Genomic DNA, 17,073 nt, shown 5'->3' with positions numbered 1-17,073 from the left:
TCACAGCCCAGAACTCTACAGCCCGCCCCAAATCCAAGTGCAGCAAGTGTGGACACACTGAACCAATGCTCAGTGGGGCTCCAGACCCCACTCCTGAACCTTGTACTCAAGACAGTGGTCCAAACCCCAACACAAGCACCATCTCAGGGTTGTTACCTGGAAACGAAACACCACTATTCAAACACTTCAAGCCCCACCCCAAACCCATCAACTCGATCTCACAAACCCAAACCAAAGGCCTGCAAGCAGTTAAGGGTACATTGGTTTTGGAGGATGACACAGCACCTGCCTCACCTTGGTCCCGCCCACACTAAGACACTCGCCCAGGGAGCCCATGCACCTTCATCTTCCGGAGCCGGGACTTGTTGTCATGACACCAGGCAAGGCAGGTAGCTGTCTCGCGCCTCTCCAAAGACTCCTCTACTTCTTTGGCTGTCAAGAACATCTCGATATTCACCAGGTCCTTAGGGAAGAAACAGCTCAGGTCACAATATGCCTCTGGTCCCTAACATCCTAACCTAAGGCCCAGGTTCCCATCCAGGGCACAGGCCTGGCCCCAAAACCCAGTCATAGTTTACACCTTTCCAGGGCTACTCTCTCAAAACCCAGGGCACAGAAATGGCCCAAGAAGACTGGGAAGCTTGCACATGGCAGATGCTGATTAGTGGTGCCAGACCCATTTTGTCAGAAGGCTACACAAGTGTTGTTGTGGTCACACATGGACAGGCTCCCCTAGCAGCTCACCACCACTTGGTATATTGCTCCCATAGCCTCTACTCTCAGGCTCTGCTTTGCTTCCCCTGAAGATATGTTTGAGGTAAATACCAGATACTTGCTCATCTCTTCCCCCAATGTCTGTGGTCTTGGGGGGGGGAAAAATATAAATATCTACTGAGCGCTAATAAAAGATAATAATACAGGGAGCTGGAGAAATGGCTTAGCAGTTAAGGTGCTTGCCTGTGAAGCTTAAGGACCTAGGTTCAATTCCCCAGTACCCACATAAGCCAGATGCACAAGGTGACACATGTCTGGAGTTCATTTGTCCTGGCTAGAGGCTCTGGCACACCCATTCTCTCTCTGCCTCTTTCAAATAAATAAAAAAATAAAAAAGATAATAATAGAACCAGGGCTCCTGACAACAAAGGGTCCAGTAAGACCAAGTGACATGCACATGTCTCATGAGACAGAGAATCCATCTAAGAGATGAAAATTTCTCTCCCATCTGGAACAAACTCTAGCAAAAACATATTAATAAAAACCAGGGACTGGAGAGATGGCTTAGTGGTAGACACTTGCCTGCAAAGCCAAAGGACCCATGTAAGCCAGATGCACAAGATGGTGCATGCATCTGGAATTTGTTTGCAGTGGCTCAAGGCCCTGGCATACCCATTCTCTTTCTCTCTCTAATTAATTAATTAACTAATTTTTAAAAAGTCTCTTAACTAGCAAGTACCCTGAAGTTCCTGTTAGAACTATGCAGAGTACATCTGGTGAGGACCCGTAGGGCACCTAATGCACTTCATGCCAGGTCCTGTAGCTAGTATCCTAGTCAGTATCACATCTCAAACACTGGGCACTGCACATGCAGGGAGAGAGGAGGAAGGAGTGAAGCTGTAGGCAACCCACTCCTCCCAGAGTAGTGGATGGGCAGAGAATGTGGAGCTGACTGGTGAACACAGTAAGAAAAAACTTTTAAGTAAGTACCAATAAAGACTCCTATTTTTCCTGTTTCAAGATAAACAATAAGTAACAAACTAAAAAAGCACACTTGGGGTGACACTATAGCAGTTAAAACCAGTGACTTACAAGAAAATGAACAAGAAAAAATGAACACACAGGGTCAGCACCACAACTCTGCAAGTGGCCAAGCACAGGCTGGATACTCAGTGTCCAGCTACAGCACCCATATCGTTACCTGTCAGCAAAGGAAAGTAGCTGACTCTCTCTGGTTAAGTGGGTGTACTACTGACTTCAAGGGGCTCAAGTTCAGGTACCCCCGAGCTAGACAATTCTATCCTGTGGCCCTCAATGACTGGTTGGGGCACCATCTCAGGCAGAGGGGCAGGAGCATATGTAGGCAGACCTTCCTTAGGAGCACAGATTTAAGACTGAGACCGAGAGGGGGAACCCACCTCTCCCTGAGGTGCTGGGCAGGTATTAAGCTTTTCCAAATCACTGTAAGGCTTAATCACTGTTAAAAGAACATTGTTAGTTAAGGGGGAGTGACTGGAGAGATGGGTAGATGATTAACGTGCTTGTTTGCAAAGCCTAAGTACCCGGATTTGATTCCCCAGTACCCACATAAGGCCAGATGCACAAGATGGCACATGTGTCTGGAACTCATTTGCAGTAGCTAGAGGCCCTGACATGGCCATTCTCTCCTCTAATACGCAAACAAACATAGTAGATAGCGTGCTGTTAATGATGGTCTAGATGAAGGACTGCTTTCAAAGGGACAATTGGTGAATGCATGTGAGATTTGTTATGATTGGTATAAATACCTTTCTCTGTCTAGGCTGTTTGGTTCACTTGGTAAATCAACTGAAGAGACACTCCTGTGCTGCTGCCCTTAGGGTTCAGTATTAAGCCTAGGCCTAATAAATTTCTGGGGGCCAGAAGGATGGATTAGCAGTTAAGGCATTTGCCTGCAAAGCCAAAGGACCCAGGTTTGATTCCCCAGGACCCACGTGAGCCATATATGCACAAGGGGGCACACGCATCTAGAGCTCATTTGCAGTGGCTGGAGGGCCAGGTGCACGCGTGCGTGCTCTCTCTCTCTCTTTCTAAATAAATAAATAAATAATAAAATATTTTAAAAAAAGATTTCTGGGCTGGAAGCATGGCTCAGCTCACATGCACAAGGCACTCAGGTCTACCTGCAGTATTTCAAAAACAAAACTAAAATCTGCCAGGCATGGTAGTACACACCTTTACTCCCAGCACTCATGAAGCTCAGGCAGTTGGACTACCATGTGTTCAAGGCCAACCTGGGCTATAAAGTGAGTTCCAGATCAGTGTGAGCTAGAGTGAGACCCTACTTCAAAAAATAGTAATAAGGCAGGGCATGGTGGTACATGTCTTTTTAATCCCAGCACTCAAGAGGCAGAGGTAGGAGGATTGCCATGAGTTCAAGACCACCCTAAGACTACATAGTGAATTCCAGGTCAGCCTGGGCTACAGTGAAACCTTATCTTTTAAAGACTTCTGTGAGTGGTCTTGTAGAGAGAGCTAAGCTAGTAACAAAGAGAGGAGCAGCAGCAGAGCTGCAGCAACAGCTTAGCAGATGACTTCCACAACTGCAAAAGCAGCAAAAAGCTGGTCTCTGACTTGCTGCCCCTCCACCAGCGAGATAGGAGCCAAGCTTCACTGACATGAAATGCTTATACACTTCTAAGGTAGCACAGCCAGGTACAGAGCATTGGCCACACCGCAGATGTTCTCCTCCTTCTCTTCCTCCTCCTCCACACTGGTTCTACTGGTGGTGGATACTCTCCATACTGCCTTTTCTTGCCAAGAAACAACTACTGTAGGGCTAGATTCTTCCACAACCCAGAGCCAAAGGATAGCCACCCCCCCCCCATTTGTTATGATGTCCCAAGTAGGCATTCCACAGTGCCCTTTGATGCAATGCCAGGACTGGGTAGCAACAGCACCTCCTTAGTAACTCCTGGGCCATCACAGTGGAAGGATCCGCCTTACATGCTCTGCTCCTAGCACACATGGTTCTGGTCCCCTCTTTTCTTTTCTTTTAGCATTTAAAAAAATGTATTTGAAGAGAGAAAGAGAGGAAGAGGCAGATGTATGCACCACCTGTCTATCTGGCTTATGTGGGTCCTAGGAAAATGAACCAGGGTCCTTTGGCTTTGCAAGCAAGTGCTTTAACCATTAAGCCACCTCTCCAGTCCCCCCCCCTCTGCCACCCCCTATCTTGAAGTAAAGCTTTATGCCTCAGCCTTTTCATCCTACTTGCTCTTCTGTACATCCTTCCTTGTGTCTGTCATATAAACCTTCTTTCACTTCATGCTTCTCCCCACACAGAGCACACTAGCTATCTCCAGGTAGGCTTGGTTGGTTACTTCCTGTGGCTCTAAGTAAGCATGGCCACCATGGCTTGGTCCTCAGAAAAGGAACTACTATGATCATGCAAGTAGCTGCCCCACACCAACAGGATGCACAAAACAAAGACAGAGAGCAAAACCCAACAGCCAAGCAGGGAAGAATAAGAGGGACTATTGACCACTGGAGCTGAGACAGAGCGACCCACTGTCTAAAGGTGGGAAAAAGAATGTTCATCCTTCTATGACTTTGGAAACATCCTGATTGAAGGAAAGGAACAGAGGCCAGAGGATCAGACCAGGTGACCACTGTCAGGTATGGATGGCAGCACAGCCTTAGGAAGCAGGGGCCTCAGGAATCTGCACAAGGTCCCAGAGCCCACCAGAAGTTGAACCAGGAGGTGGGACTGCAGGCACCTCACCACTAGATGCCCATGTACTTGGTGTCACCTAAGCACACTGCCTCCTGGTAGGCATAACAGACAACAGGGCTGGAGAGATGGCTTAGCAGTTAGGCATTTGCCTGCAAAGTTGAAGGACCCAGGCTTGATTCTCTAGGACCCATGTAAGCCAGATGCACAAGGTGGCGCATGCGTGAGGAGTTCATTTACAGCAGCTGAAAGCCCTGTAGCGCTCATTCTCTCTATCTACAGCTATCTTTCTTTCTCTCTCAAAAAAAATATATGATAATGGAGAATGGAATTGCAAAGGGGAAAGTGTGTGGGGGGGAGGGAATTACCATGGGATATTTTTTTATAATCATGGAAAATGCTAATAAAAATTAAAAAATATATATATATATATATGAACAAGCTCAACAAAGCGAGCTGGAAGAGGGCACAGATGTTGTTCCTCCTCAGGTGATAAGGTTATGCTGATGAACTGGAGACAAGAGGCTGAAGGGAGCAGAAGCAAGGTCTGGGCTACAAAGAGTGAGCAGGGACTGAGAAGCAGGGTTCGCTTTGCTCAAAGATTATTCTGATGGGGAATAAAGAGAATGGTGAAGTGTTCTGCAAGGCTTGGGGCTAAATTGTTCTGTGAAATTGACAAAGCCAGATGGCAAGGCCTGAGACACTTGCAGGGGTGTGATCCTGGCCACTTCCCAGGTCTGAGAAGTAGTAGTCTCTAAGAGCAGGAGATCTGGAGTTGTCACATACATCTGGGTAGGGTAAAGCAGTGAGGACAGGACTGCTAGGTTAGGCAGAATGGGAAGTCAAGAGGACTAACTGAATGAAGCGTGGTTGGGTGCAAGGGGCCAGGAGTGGCTGAGAAGACTGGGTTCAGGACATAGGACTGTGAGGGTTCTCTCCCTCTGCAGAGTCCTGCTTCTTGGATGCTGATGTTTCAATGAGGAAGGCACTCTGACAGCACCTTAAAAACCAGGGCAGGTGAGGCTGTGCACCAAACACACTGTGGACTGGGAAACTGACTGCAATGGGCCCTGCTGACCAACAGTAAGGTCTTGTGCCAGGGATGTCTCTAAGGCAACCAAACACTCATTTTTTAGAAGTCCTCAGCTAAAAAACATCCTGCAAACAGGGTACAACACAGCCTTATACCTAGAACGTTGGTGCCAATAAAGCCTGGCTCATGGAGCTGCTGTTCTTAGAACCTGAAATGCTTGCAAGGAAATGCCAGGCAGAACATGGACACGGCCCTCTTCCCCCAGGGAAATGCATTTGAGGTTGCTGTCCCTGCACAGACATGCAGCTGAGAACACAAACAGCTGCAGGGGTCTTTCTTGATGCTAACCAAGCAGAGGATCACTGAGTGCCACAGCACCCACCTCAATGCCACTCTGGCGAGCCAGCTTCACGGCTGTGTTGTAGTAGCCACAACGCAGGAGGTGCTCCACCATCATGCGATCCATGCGCTTCCGCTTCCACATGCTGGCCGCTGCTGGCTGGTCACTGCTATGCTCCTTGAGGTGCTCGATCCTGCGTTTGCAAAGCTTTGCACTCTCATCCTCAGCCTGGATGGACTCCACTGCCTGAGCCACAGCAAAGACATGCTCAGGGTGAGCTCACCTTGAGAAATCAGTGGCCTAGCCCCTGAATGCTCATGAAAACCAAGTAAAAAAGGTACAAAGCTGGGGTCAACAGTGGCTATATGGAAGAAACAGCTGGGGTTTGTGAGACAGTAATTACTAATAGGCAAGTTAAGTCTACCACCTCAGGTGCCCTGGGTTTAATCCCAAACCACCCACAATGCCTAGCACTTTGCATGTATACCTTCTTTCAGTCATTATCTTTTTTCCCCCCTTTGCTCTATATATTATACAGCTATGCTGCCAGATGCTTAAAATTTGAAATCTATTGTACTTTCCTGGTTAAATGAATTATCATTATAAAGTGATTTTTAAATCTTTGTATTTCCTTGAAGACAGTTTTATTCAAAATTTAATACTAGAGCTAGGGAGATGACTCAGTGATAAAAGGCATTTGCTTGCAAAATTAAATACTTAGAACTGTTTTCCACCTGCACTGCCCCCCAAAATGTATACATGGACAAAAAAAGAAAAGAAAATGCCACCACTTTAATGTGACATCAAGTCCCTGAAAGGCGAGTGCCATGAAGGAATTGGCATCTCAATGTCATCAAGTGTAAACTTCTGACAGCCACGTAGCTAGCAGCCTGCAGCTGGACAGCAGAGAGGCAGGTGTGAGCCTGCTGGCATAGTTTTCTATGGCTTTCTGCTGCTCCCTGCAGGTTGGCTGCTGGGCTGCAGCTTCTTGCAGATGCGCTTTCTTCACAACAGAGTACACACCCACTCAGCCTGAAGCATGAAAGTGGAGATTTTGAGTACTGCATGCCCCAAGGGCTCCAATCCCAGATACAATGACTTGCTAGAGTGAGTGTATCCCTGGGGTGCCAATCCTAGAGATGTACCACTGTGGTCCCAGTGCTTCTCCACCAGACCCACACTTTCCTTAGCCTAAAGGCACCAGTCCACCATCTCTCATGCCCACGCAACATTCCAGGACAACCATAGTCCCTGGCCTTTTCTACTCTAACCTCTGCCTGTGATAGGACCTAGTGATTCCCTTCTACCACCAGCTCTCTGACCACTTTGGGAAGATGTTCCAAAAACTACCCAAGTCTTTTTTAAAAGGTTGTTTTCAGTGGCTAGAAATTAGATTACTCTCCATGCCATTCACTCACCCAAGGCAAGGATAAGGACACTCCCAGTCCTCTGGTAGCACAAGGGCCGTGTCCTGCCTGAAGCTTGCCTTTCTGTCCCAATCTCCCCACCAGGGCCCAGCCCCACAAAGGACAAACCTTTCTCTTAAGGACACTCAGCTTCTCCACCACACCATCCAAGAGGCTGACTACAGAGTCCACAGCTGGGCAGTTACTCAAGGTCTTCTCAAGTTCAGCTACCACCATCGTGACGTGGCTGGTCTCCCGATCAATGTTTTTCTGGGCAGCTCGGAAGCGTTTATTCAGTGTCTCATAAGGCACCTAGATGAGAAAAGAAGGTGAGAACCCTGGCCCTGACTTTCAATGATGTGGGCACCCCAGTTCAGGTGCAGCACATGGGCCTCCCTCACAGCATCTGTACAGGCAGCATCAGAAACTCAGCTTTCACAAGGCATCTCACAGTAACCTGGAGGAGAGACTGATGCAAAGACACATGCTGCCTGTATCTGTTGATGATGCTCAACCACAACTTCTTTAGTAAGAAAAACCATGCAAATGGACAAAATGATGCTAGGTTTGCTAGAAAAAAAAACAGTTAAGGAAGTGAGCAAAAAGAATAGTTAGAAGGACCTTCTACTGAGCCAACAAAGAGCTACTTTGTGAGGACAATGCGAGGCAGGGCAACAGGCAAAGATCCAGAACACTTCACATGGATCAGGGTTAATGCAAAGCCAACATTCACGTGTAACTGTAAATATACACATTTAGAAAATCTCCTCAATGGAAGAATTTTGATTCCAATTGTAAAAATCTCTATTTCCCATAGAAAATTTGGAAAGTAGAGATAATATAAATAACTCCAAAGTCACTAACTATGATGGCCCTATTTCCTGCCTCTATGACGGACAGCACAACAAGCAGGCCATGCCTGGGCAATGTATCTGCCTCTGCTCTCCATGAGATCGGGGGAAACACTACAAGGCAGGTCACACTGCTGCCAAAGTCACAGCTCTACGACTGAGCACTATCAGTTCCAACTTTGCTGTCACAACAAGCTCGCCTGTCCTCTAAAGCCCATCGGCAACAAAAAAAGACTCCTGAGGGCTCTGCCACTTCCCAATACCAGTTGGTACAGACTGTGCACAAGCCAACCACTGAGTGAGGGTGTGATGAAGGCAGTAGTGCAAATAGGGAGACCTTGACCTGTCTCACATTGGAGCCTGGGCTTCCTGAGATCAAGGACAGCGGGAATGATGGCAGTCATGGGAAAAGACTGCCCTCAGACTCTTGCCCTAATCTACTTTTCTCCAGCATTGTTGGTGCCCTGGCTGCCACTCCTCAGCCAGCCTCCCAGAGTAGACATGTGCTGAGGTCCACAGGGACCCACTGTGAGCAGCAGCATGCAGTGTTCATCCATTCCTGTCCTCTCTAGCATAAGAAGCAGAATGCCACTAGATAAGCCATGTCTGCCATATACAGAGGACACAGCAAAAATAGCAGCTGACTCTTTTGCTTGGGCGACCAAACAAGTCTTGCAATGATGAAAAGAAGGATGGGAAAGATTGTCAAATAACAACATGTTAAATACCTTAATAGGGCAGTAAGAAACAGGGGACCAGTATAGCCAGTGCAACGTGCTTCCTATGTGGCCAGCCAACTCAGAGCGGCCAGCCTACTCAGAGCAGTGTGGATGGCCAAGGTGGTATGCAGTACTCTTGTCTCCACAGTCTTCATGGATGTATGCTCTGAAGAATTCAGCATTTCTTATGTAACAGATTCCTTCTTTCCTGTCTAACCAATGGATGACAAAGTCCCTGAAACAGCACTTAAGCCCTGAGCTGTCCCAAAGTAGGCTCTTAGGAAGTATCCATTAAGGAGTAAACCAAGATTCAGGGCGAGGTTCTGGAAGCGTCCACAAGTCTCTAACCTCCAGATCTGAGACACCATAGCTCCTGGCACTTTTCCCAGGTTCAACTCTCCCATAAGATATCCAATGGGGGAGGGGGGAGGAAAGTCCTGCAGGAAGACAGAATGCTGACAGGCAGAACAAACACCTTCACTTCAACCTCAATGCAATCAAGCACAAGACGGCCAAGTCTCTGTAGTTAGACAGAGGCACACTTATGCTGAACACACCTCATGTACATAGCATCTATGGTGCAATACAGTCTAGCCTGTGGTCAGAAGGTTCTCTCTAGGGGCTTTTTCCTTGTCAAGCCTTTGTGCTGCACAGATAAAGTGCCTAGCCAGCAGTGGGCTATAGATATAGACTCCTGTCCTCCCTGTCCATGGAGGAAATATTCCATTTTGCCTAACATTAACCTCAAAATTCAAAGTTTAAAAACAAGATCAAGGGATAGAGATTGTTCAGCTGTTTAAGGCACTTGTTTGAAAAGTCTGACCACCCAGGTTCAATTCCTAATACCTATGTAAAGCCAGGTACACAAAGTAGAGCATGCTTCTGGAGTTCGTTTGCAGTGGCAAGAGGCCATGGTGTGCCTAATTTTCTCTCCCTCTTTCTCTCTACTTGCAAATAAGTAAATAAATTTTTACTTAAAAAAGTAAAACCAAGTAACAGGGGCACACAGGCTGACATTTGCACTTGGCATTTGCAAAGCTTATAGGTAGAGGCAATATTATCAGAGGAATAAGCTGTAGCCAGGGAAGGTGCAACAGTGATTCACACCTGGGTGGGTTGCCAGTCTCTGGCACTTAGTCCTAGTGCAGGAACAAATCCTATACTTACAAGGAGGAGAGAGTTACAGTACTAATGGGATCCTCACAGGCAATATCCAACAAACTACCAGGTGCCCCTGCAAACATACCATCTCAGCTTACAAAATGTAACGACATCCTACCTTCTCTCCCCGTTGCAGACCATCTAACCTGGACCCACTTTCCTTCAACACAGTAACACTAAATTACTAAAAAAAACGTAACTGGAGAGGTTGAAAAGACTGCTCAGTGGTTAGGGTGCTTGCTTGCAAAGCCTAAGGACCTGAGTTCAATTCCCCAGTACAATGTAAAGCCAGATGCACAAGGTGAGGCATGCATCATCTGGAGTCTGTTCACAGTGGCTGGAGGCCCTGACATGCCCATTCTGTCTGTCTTCTATTTCTTTGTTTGAAAATAAATATTTTAATTTATTTATTTTGGGTTTTTTTTTGAGGCAGGGTCTCACTCTAACTCAGGCTGACCTGGAATTCACTATGGAGTTTCAGGGTGGCCTTGAACTCATGGTGATACTCCTACTTCTGCCTCCTGAGTGCTAGGATTAAAGGCATGTGCTACCACACCCAGTTTGAAAATATTTTTTGAGGGGCTAGAGAGATGGATTAGAGGTTAAGGCACTTGCCTGTAAAGCCAAAGGACCCACGTTCAATTCCCCAGTACCCATGTAAAGCCAGATGCACAAGGTGGCGCATGCATTGGGAGTTGGTTTGCAGTGGCTACAGGCGCTGGCGTGCTCATCCTCTCCCTGCCTCTCTGTCTCTAATAATATTTTTAAAAATATTTTTAGGGCTAGAGAGATGGCTTAGTGGTTAAGGCACTTGCCTATAAAACCAAAGGACCCAGATTCAATTCCCTAGGACCTATGTAAGTCAGATGTACAAGATGGCACATGTGTCTGGAGTTCATGTGCAGGGCTATGGGCCTTATGGCCCATTCTCTCTCTCTCAAATAAATAAAGTTTGTTTGTTTGTTTTTTTTAAAGAGGCATCCCAAACTAATGGAGCTTGTTCTAAGTGTTGGGGTGCTCAGCTATGTTACTCCCAGCACTAAGTCAACATCGTAAGTGCTGCTAAGCCATCTCTCCAGATCTTTTTTTTCCCCTGAGGTAGGGTCTCACTCTGGCTCAGGCTGACCTGGAATTCACTATGTAGGCTCAGGGTGGCCTCAAACTCTGCACAATCCTCCTACCTCTGCCTCCCAAGTGCTGGGATTAAAGGCGTGCGCCACCACGCCCGGCTCCATTTTTTGGTTTTTTGAGGGAAGGTCTCACTCTACCCTAGCTGACCTGGAATTCACTATACAGTCTCAAATTGGCCTCAAATTTACAGTAATCCTCCTACCTCTGCCTCCCTAGTGCTGGGATTAAAGGTGTGGGCACTGGGCAGGGATGCCATCTTTATCTTTCTATCCAGAAAGGAGGCAGATAATCCTATGATTGTCATCAGAATCCAGTTTCAGCAACTTACACTGTATGCTCAGAGTTCCATTTAACATCTTGATTTAAAAGAAAAAAAACATAAAAAAACATAAAAAGCATAAACAAAACCACCAGAGACTGTAAGTGTGGCGTATCTATGGTAGAGCCATACAGCACATGGCCTGCACTGCACACATGACACAGCTGTCACTGGGCTAGCATATTTAATGGCAGTCTTGGAAGTTGATGTGACAGCTCCTAAACACAGTTAGCAGTTCTACTCATGGTCCACTCTGAGTGTTATCCTGGAGCCCTGCTTATTGTGCACTGATTGTCCTTGTGAGGCCCTACTCACTCTCCACTGTTTTCCTAGGGTCATGAACTTAATATCCTCTCTTTGCAGCTCTGATCTCAACTTCAGAAAAGCTCTAGTGTCAACTTCTTTGAGCTAGTGCTTCCTGGGGAAGGGCCTGACCTCTCTATCTGTTGTTTACAGAGCCAGGCTCAGCCATATGCTTATCAGGCCCCCATCTCTGCTCCCTCCTACAGCCTGTCCTACAAATCCCATGACCAACTGGCCTGCTCCTCCCATGTCTCTGGCCAGGTGCCTGGGTACAGCAGCTCTATGCCTGTTCATAGGGCCCCCAGGGGCCAGCTCAGATGCTCTACCACTGGGCTGTGCCAAGCAATCTGGAGCTGAATGTGCCAACAGCTCCTTCCCAAAGAGCAATGGACAGCAGAATTTTAAAACACTGAAGATGCTAACTCAAGCCAAATCACCACTCACAAATGAAGGCAGGATATGGATACTTCATATACTCAAGGATAGAAAGTTCAGCAAACACAAGCCCTTTCTGGGAGGAAAAAGATGTTCAGAAATAGTGCTCAAGGACAGCATCAAATAAGTCTACAAAGGAGGACAACAGAAATACAAGCCACAGCACTGAGGAAACAGAGAAATGATGCAGTGTGCCTAAATAGTAACATACCTACTTTAACAGAACTTGGGAAAGAAATTGGGTGAGGCAAAATACTAACAATACACTCTTAAGGACAAAACCAACAAATGAGGCAACATCAAGGATTTTTCCAGCATAGCAGGAAATAGCCAGCAGTTAAAAAGCAACCTATGTGACCAACATGGAGCCAAGATCCAGAAAACACAACTACTCCTAGCTGAGACTGGTGGTACATGCCTGTACTCTCAGCACTGGAGAGATAGTTAGCATCAAGAATTCAAGGCCAACCTGATCTACACAACAAGTTCCAGGACAGCCTGGGATACATAGCAAGACCATTATCTTCAAAAATAAAACAAGGACTGGAGAGATGGTTCAGAGGATAAAGGTACTTGCTGGCATAGCCTAGTGGCATGGGTTCAAATCCCTAGTACTCAAGTAATGCCAGATGCACAAAATGGCCATGCATCTAGTTTGTTTGCAGGGGTAGGAGGCCCTGGCGGGCCCATTCTCCCCCCCCCCTTCTCTTCTTACAAATAAATATTTCTAAATAAATAAATAAACCTAGCTGGGTCAGCCTGAGCTAGTGTGAAACCCTACTTTGAAAAACCAAAACAAATAAATAAATAATAAAAATAACCTGATAACTTTCTGCTTAAAAATATGGGCAAAGAGACGGGCGTGGTGGCGCACGCCTTTAATCCCAGCACTCGGGAGGCAGAGGTAGGAGTACTGCCATGAGTTTGAGGCCACCCTGAGACTACACAGTGAATTCCAGGTCAACCTGAGGTACAGTGAGACCCTACCTCAAAAAAAAAACAAAAAGAAAGAAAGGAAGGAAGAAAATGTGGCATACACATAGAAGTCAACCTTAGAAGAGAAATCCTAGCATATCCTTAAAAAGGGTGTCACCTCTGATTTCAGCATTTCAGTTCTGTAAGACAAAATGTCCTGGAGACCTGACACACAGAGAGGTGCAGTTAAAAAACACCATGTACAGAAAGCTTCAAAAGACAAAAATGGCAAATCCCACACTGTATCAATATCACAATACTAAAATTCCTACTGACTTTGATAAATACAACACATGGTACACTACTGGTTGTTTCTTTCTGGGCTGGAAACATCCCTGATGTCTCATTTGTCTATTATTATTATTTAAGAATGTCCTGTTAAATCAGACATAGCAGCTCATGCCTACAATCCCACATTGACAGCATCCCTATGAGTTCAAGGCTAGCATAGTCTAGAATAATAGAAAGGCAACTTCTCCCTCTCAAAAAATAAGAGTGTATTATTAATGTTTTGCCTTATTTTCCCCTAATTCTTCCCTAAGAAAACAGGTGCCATTGAGTATGGTGGTACAAACCTATAATCCTAGTATTTATGAGGCCAAAGCAGGATTGTTTGGCTAATAAAACTTCTAGGCCAGCCTAGACTATATAGAAGATGCTATCTCAACAACAAATACCTTAGGAGTACCACCCCCTCCCCCCCAAAAAAAACTCTTAAGTACTCAACGTTTCCAAGGTTCCTCTGCCACACAGGTCCTCAGCTACCTCAACGGTGAGTACAGCCAAGAGACATGACAGGTAACTCTGCAAAGCCTGGGCTTCAATACTATGAGTGGGCAAGAGCTGTAGGCAGACAAGAGCCAAAGAATGCTTGATTTCTTGACCTGCTCACGCTTTGTTACCAGACTTGGCCATATGTGTTATCAGTTGAGCCAAGCCTTACAAGAAATTGCAATATGAGCAGGGCGTGGTGGTGCACGCCTTTAATCCCAGCACTCCGGAGACAGAGATAAGAGGATGGCCATGAGTTCAAGGCCACCCTGAGACTACACAGTGAATTCCAGGTCAGCTTGAGCTAGAAAGAGACCCTACCTCAAAAAAATAAAAATTTGCAATATACCATCAATTTTTAGTTATTTCAGAGGTTCTACATCCATTACCACTATCTTCCTCAAGAGTGTTCTCATTTCTTTGCTGTGACCATCCCTCCAGACCCAGACACCCAGCCAAACTTACTGTCTCTGCCTGTTCTGAACATTTCAAACAAATGGAACCACGCATTACAGGGACTTTTGTGTCTGGCTTTTAAAACATCATGTCCATGGTTGATTCAGGATGCAGCAGTACCAGTGTTCTCTTTCTGGCTGCTGAGCATTTCTGTGTCAGCATCTCTGTTGATGCTTGCATAAAGTTGAGGCCCTTGTACTTCGGGGCTGTTGCAGTTAATAAACACCCAATCAGAATCTGCTTATGGAAGGAAAGGGTTTATTTCAGCTTACAGTTTGGAATAGGAATTTCATCATGGCAGGGAAAGCATGACAAGAATTGATAGCAGAGCATCACATCAGCTGGGAAGAAGCAGTAAGAATGAACTAGCTAGCTGGCAAAGGAGGCTGGACTAAACATCAAGGCTCACCTGCAGGAAGCACACTACTCCAGCAAGGCTTACCTCCCAAGGGCCCCACAACTTTCCCAAATTGCCGCCAGCTGAGTACTTAAAACATATGAGCCTATGGGGAACATTTCATTCAAACCACCACAGGGGCATTATGAATAATGAAGCTGTAATTGTTCTCACACAAGACGATGTATGGACAATTTCCTCTCTCTTGGGGTGCCTGGCACCTCTACTTTTCGCTTCTTGATAAATGCCAGGGTACTTCCCAAGGTGGTAGCACCACTCTACACTTCCCATCCACGCCCACTGACCACTTGTGGGACTGAAGTATGGGAACTTAGGTTCTCAAAGTTACTTTACAACATTGTAAGAGTTTCCCAGGCCTTAAGACTGTCTATGCCTTGCCTACTCTCTGAACAGCACAGATGATCAATAGTGACAAAAAATGTTGTAGACATGTTGACGGGATCTTAAACCATACTCCTTGCTCTACTTTCCCAACAACCTGGTTGTACTCCTGGCTCAGAACAATGTGTGTGCGCGTGATACGTTGACTTCCCTGTTGAAAACAGGACAAGGAATTGCCCACAAAAACGTCGAAAGCAGAGGTGGAGAGATGGCTTAGTGGTTAAGGCATTTGCCTGAAAAGCCAAATGATCCTGGTTTGATTCTCCAGGACCCTCGTAAGCCAGATGCACAAGAGAGTGCATGCATCTGGAATTTGTTTGCAGTGGCTGAAGGCCCTGGTGTGCCCATTCTCTCTCTCTCTCTCTCCCCCTCTTTCTTTCTCTCAAATAAATATTTAAAAAAAAAAAAAGCTACGGATGGGCTTAGAGTGGTAACATCAGTGAATGGTAAATGGTGTGGGCATGCATGTTTTCTGGTCAACAGAATTCATCAGCCCTGCCCTTAAGTCCCTTCCTTTGAGGAAGTATTTAAGGAATTTTGTTGGGGACAAAGTTCCTTGTCTGTCACTTATGAGCTGTTTGTCCTTTGCTCATGTATTGCTACTTTTGCTAGTCAAGAAATTCACCAGATGAATGCCAGTTTCCACTGGGCAGCCACTATCCATGTCTCCCCTAAAGCCATTCAGGCAGGGATGAAGTAATACTAACTGTAGCTTTGGTTTGCATTTCCCTAATGACTAATGATGCCAAGATCTTGTATGGTTAATGACCATCTGTGTATCCTCCCTGGATAAAGTCTTCAAACTGTTTATATTTTTATATTTATTTATTTAATTTTGGATTTTCCAAGGTAAGGTCTCACTCTAGCCCAGGCTGACCTGGAATTCACTATGTAGTTTCAGGGTGACCTGGAACTCATGGTGATCCTCCTACCTCCACCTCCCAAGTGATGGGATTAAAGGCATGCACCACCGCCCAGCTCAAACTATTTAATTTTTAAAGTAGGTGTTTGAGGGCTGGAGGGATGGCTTAGCTATTAAGGCGCTTGCCTGCAAAGTCAAAGGACCCAGGTTCAATTCCCCAGGATGCCGTAAGCCAGATGCACAAGGAGGCCCATGTACCTGAAGTTCCTTTGCAGTGGATGGAGACCCTGACACGTCCATTCTCTGTCTCTCTCTCGCTCTCTTGCTCTCTGACCCTCTCTCAAATAAATAAATACATATATTTTAAAATGCATTATTTGAATTTTAGGACCCAAACATAAAAGAGTTCTTCATAGATTCTGAATACTCACCCTTACCAGATAGATGATTTACAAATTCTTCGTCCTGTGTTATGAGTAGCTGTCAATCAGCTTAGGCTACTGTAACAAACACACAGTACAGACAGCTTACACAAAAAATCTTCACACATCTCTGAAAGCTACAATCTTGGAACAGGGTGCCAGAATGGTTGGGTTCTGACAAGGACCTGTCACACTGTGGCCTCTTGGTGTGTACGCAGTGCTCAGCTAGTTGACTGTTTGCTTAACATGCATGAAGTTTTGGGTTCAATCCGCAGCACTATGTAAAACCAGGTGTGGTAGTGAACAATTGTAATCCCAGCACTTGGGAAGTAGAGGCAGCAGGATTAGAAGATCAAGGTCATCCTTGGTTACAGAGTTTGAGGCTAGCCTGGGCTACAGGAGACCCTATCTTTAAAACACACACCCAAAAGTGCTAATCCTATGAGGGCTCTGCTCCAAACCCAAGTATCACCAGAGTTCCCACTCCAAATGCTACCACATTCATGTTTAGGGCTTCAATATGTAATTTTGGAGGCACACTTATCCAGCAGCAGTGGACTTTTCATTTTCATAGCATCCTATAACGCAAGTCCTTATTTTCAACAAAGCCCAATTTACTTGTTTCATTTTTGGGTTCTCACCCTCAGATGCTGAGAGATCACAA

General features: G+C 45.9%; 1 protein-coding gene across 4 annotated transcripts in view; it reads right to left on the bottom strand.

The window, feature by feature from the left end:
• The window catches only part of Maea (macrophage erythroblast attacher, E3 ubiquitin ligase), a 43,237-nt gene that overhangs the window by 11,354 nt on the left and 14,810 nt on the right, over window positions 1–17,073 (bottom strand). For all 4 annotated transcript variants that reach the window (XM_045161729.1, XM_004656042.2, XM_045161731.1 and 1 more), the window contains exons 2-4: window positions 7,335–7,517; window positions 5,842–6,045; window positions 341–463 (exon numbers count right to left, since the gene is read on the bottom strand). In XM_045161729.1, coding sequence (XP_045017664.1) covers window positions 341–463; window positions 5,842–6,045; window positions 7,335–7,517 — 510 coding nt within the window. The remainder of the gene's footprint in view (window positions 1–340; window positions 464–5,841; window positions 6,046–7,334; window positions 7,518–17,073) is intronic.

This window comes from Jaculus jaculus, chromosome 11 (assembly GCF_020740685.1).
Source record: "Jaculus jaculus isolate mJacJac1 chromosome 11, mJacJac1.mat.Y.cur, whole genome shotgun sequence".
NCBI classification, from domain to species: Eukaryota; Metazoa; Chordata; class Mammalia; order Rodentia; family Dipodidae; genus Jaculus; species Jaculus jaculus.
This window is presented reverse-complemented; position numbering and strand designations above follow the sequence as displayed.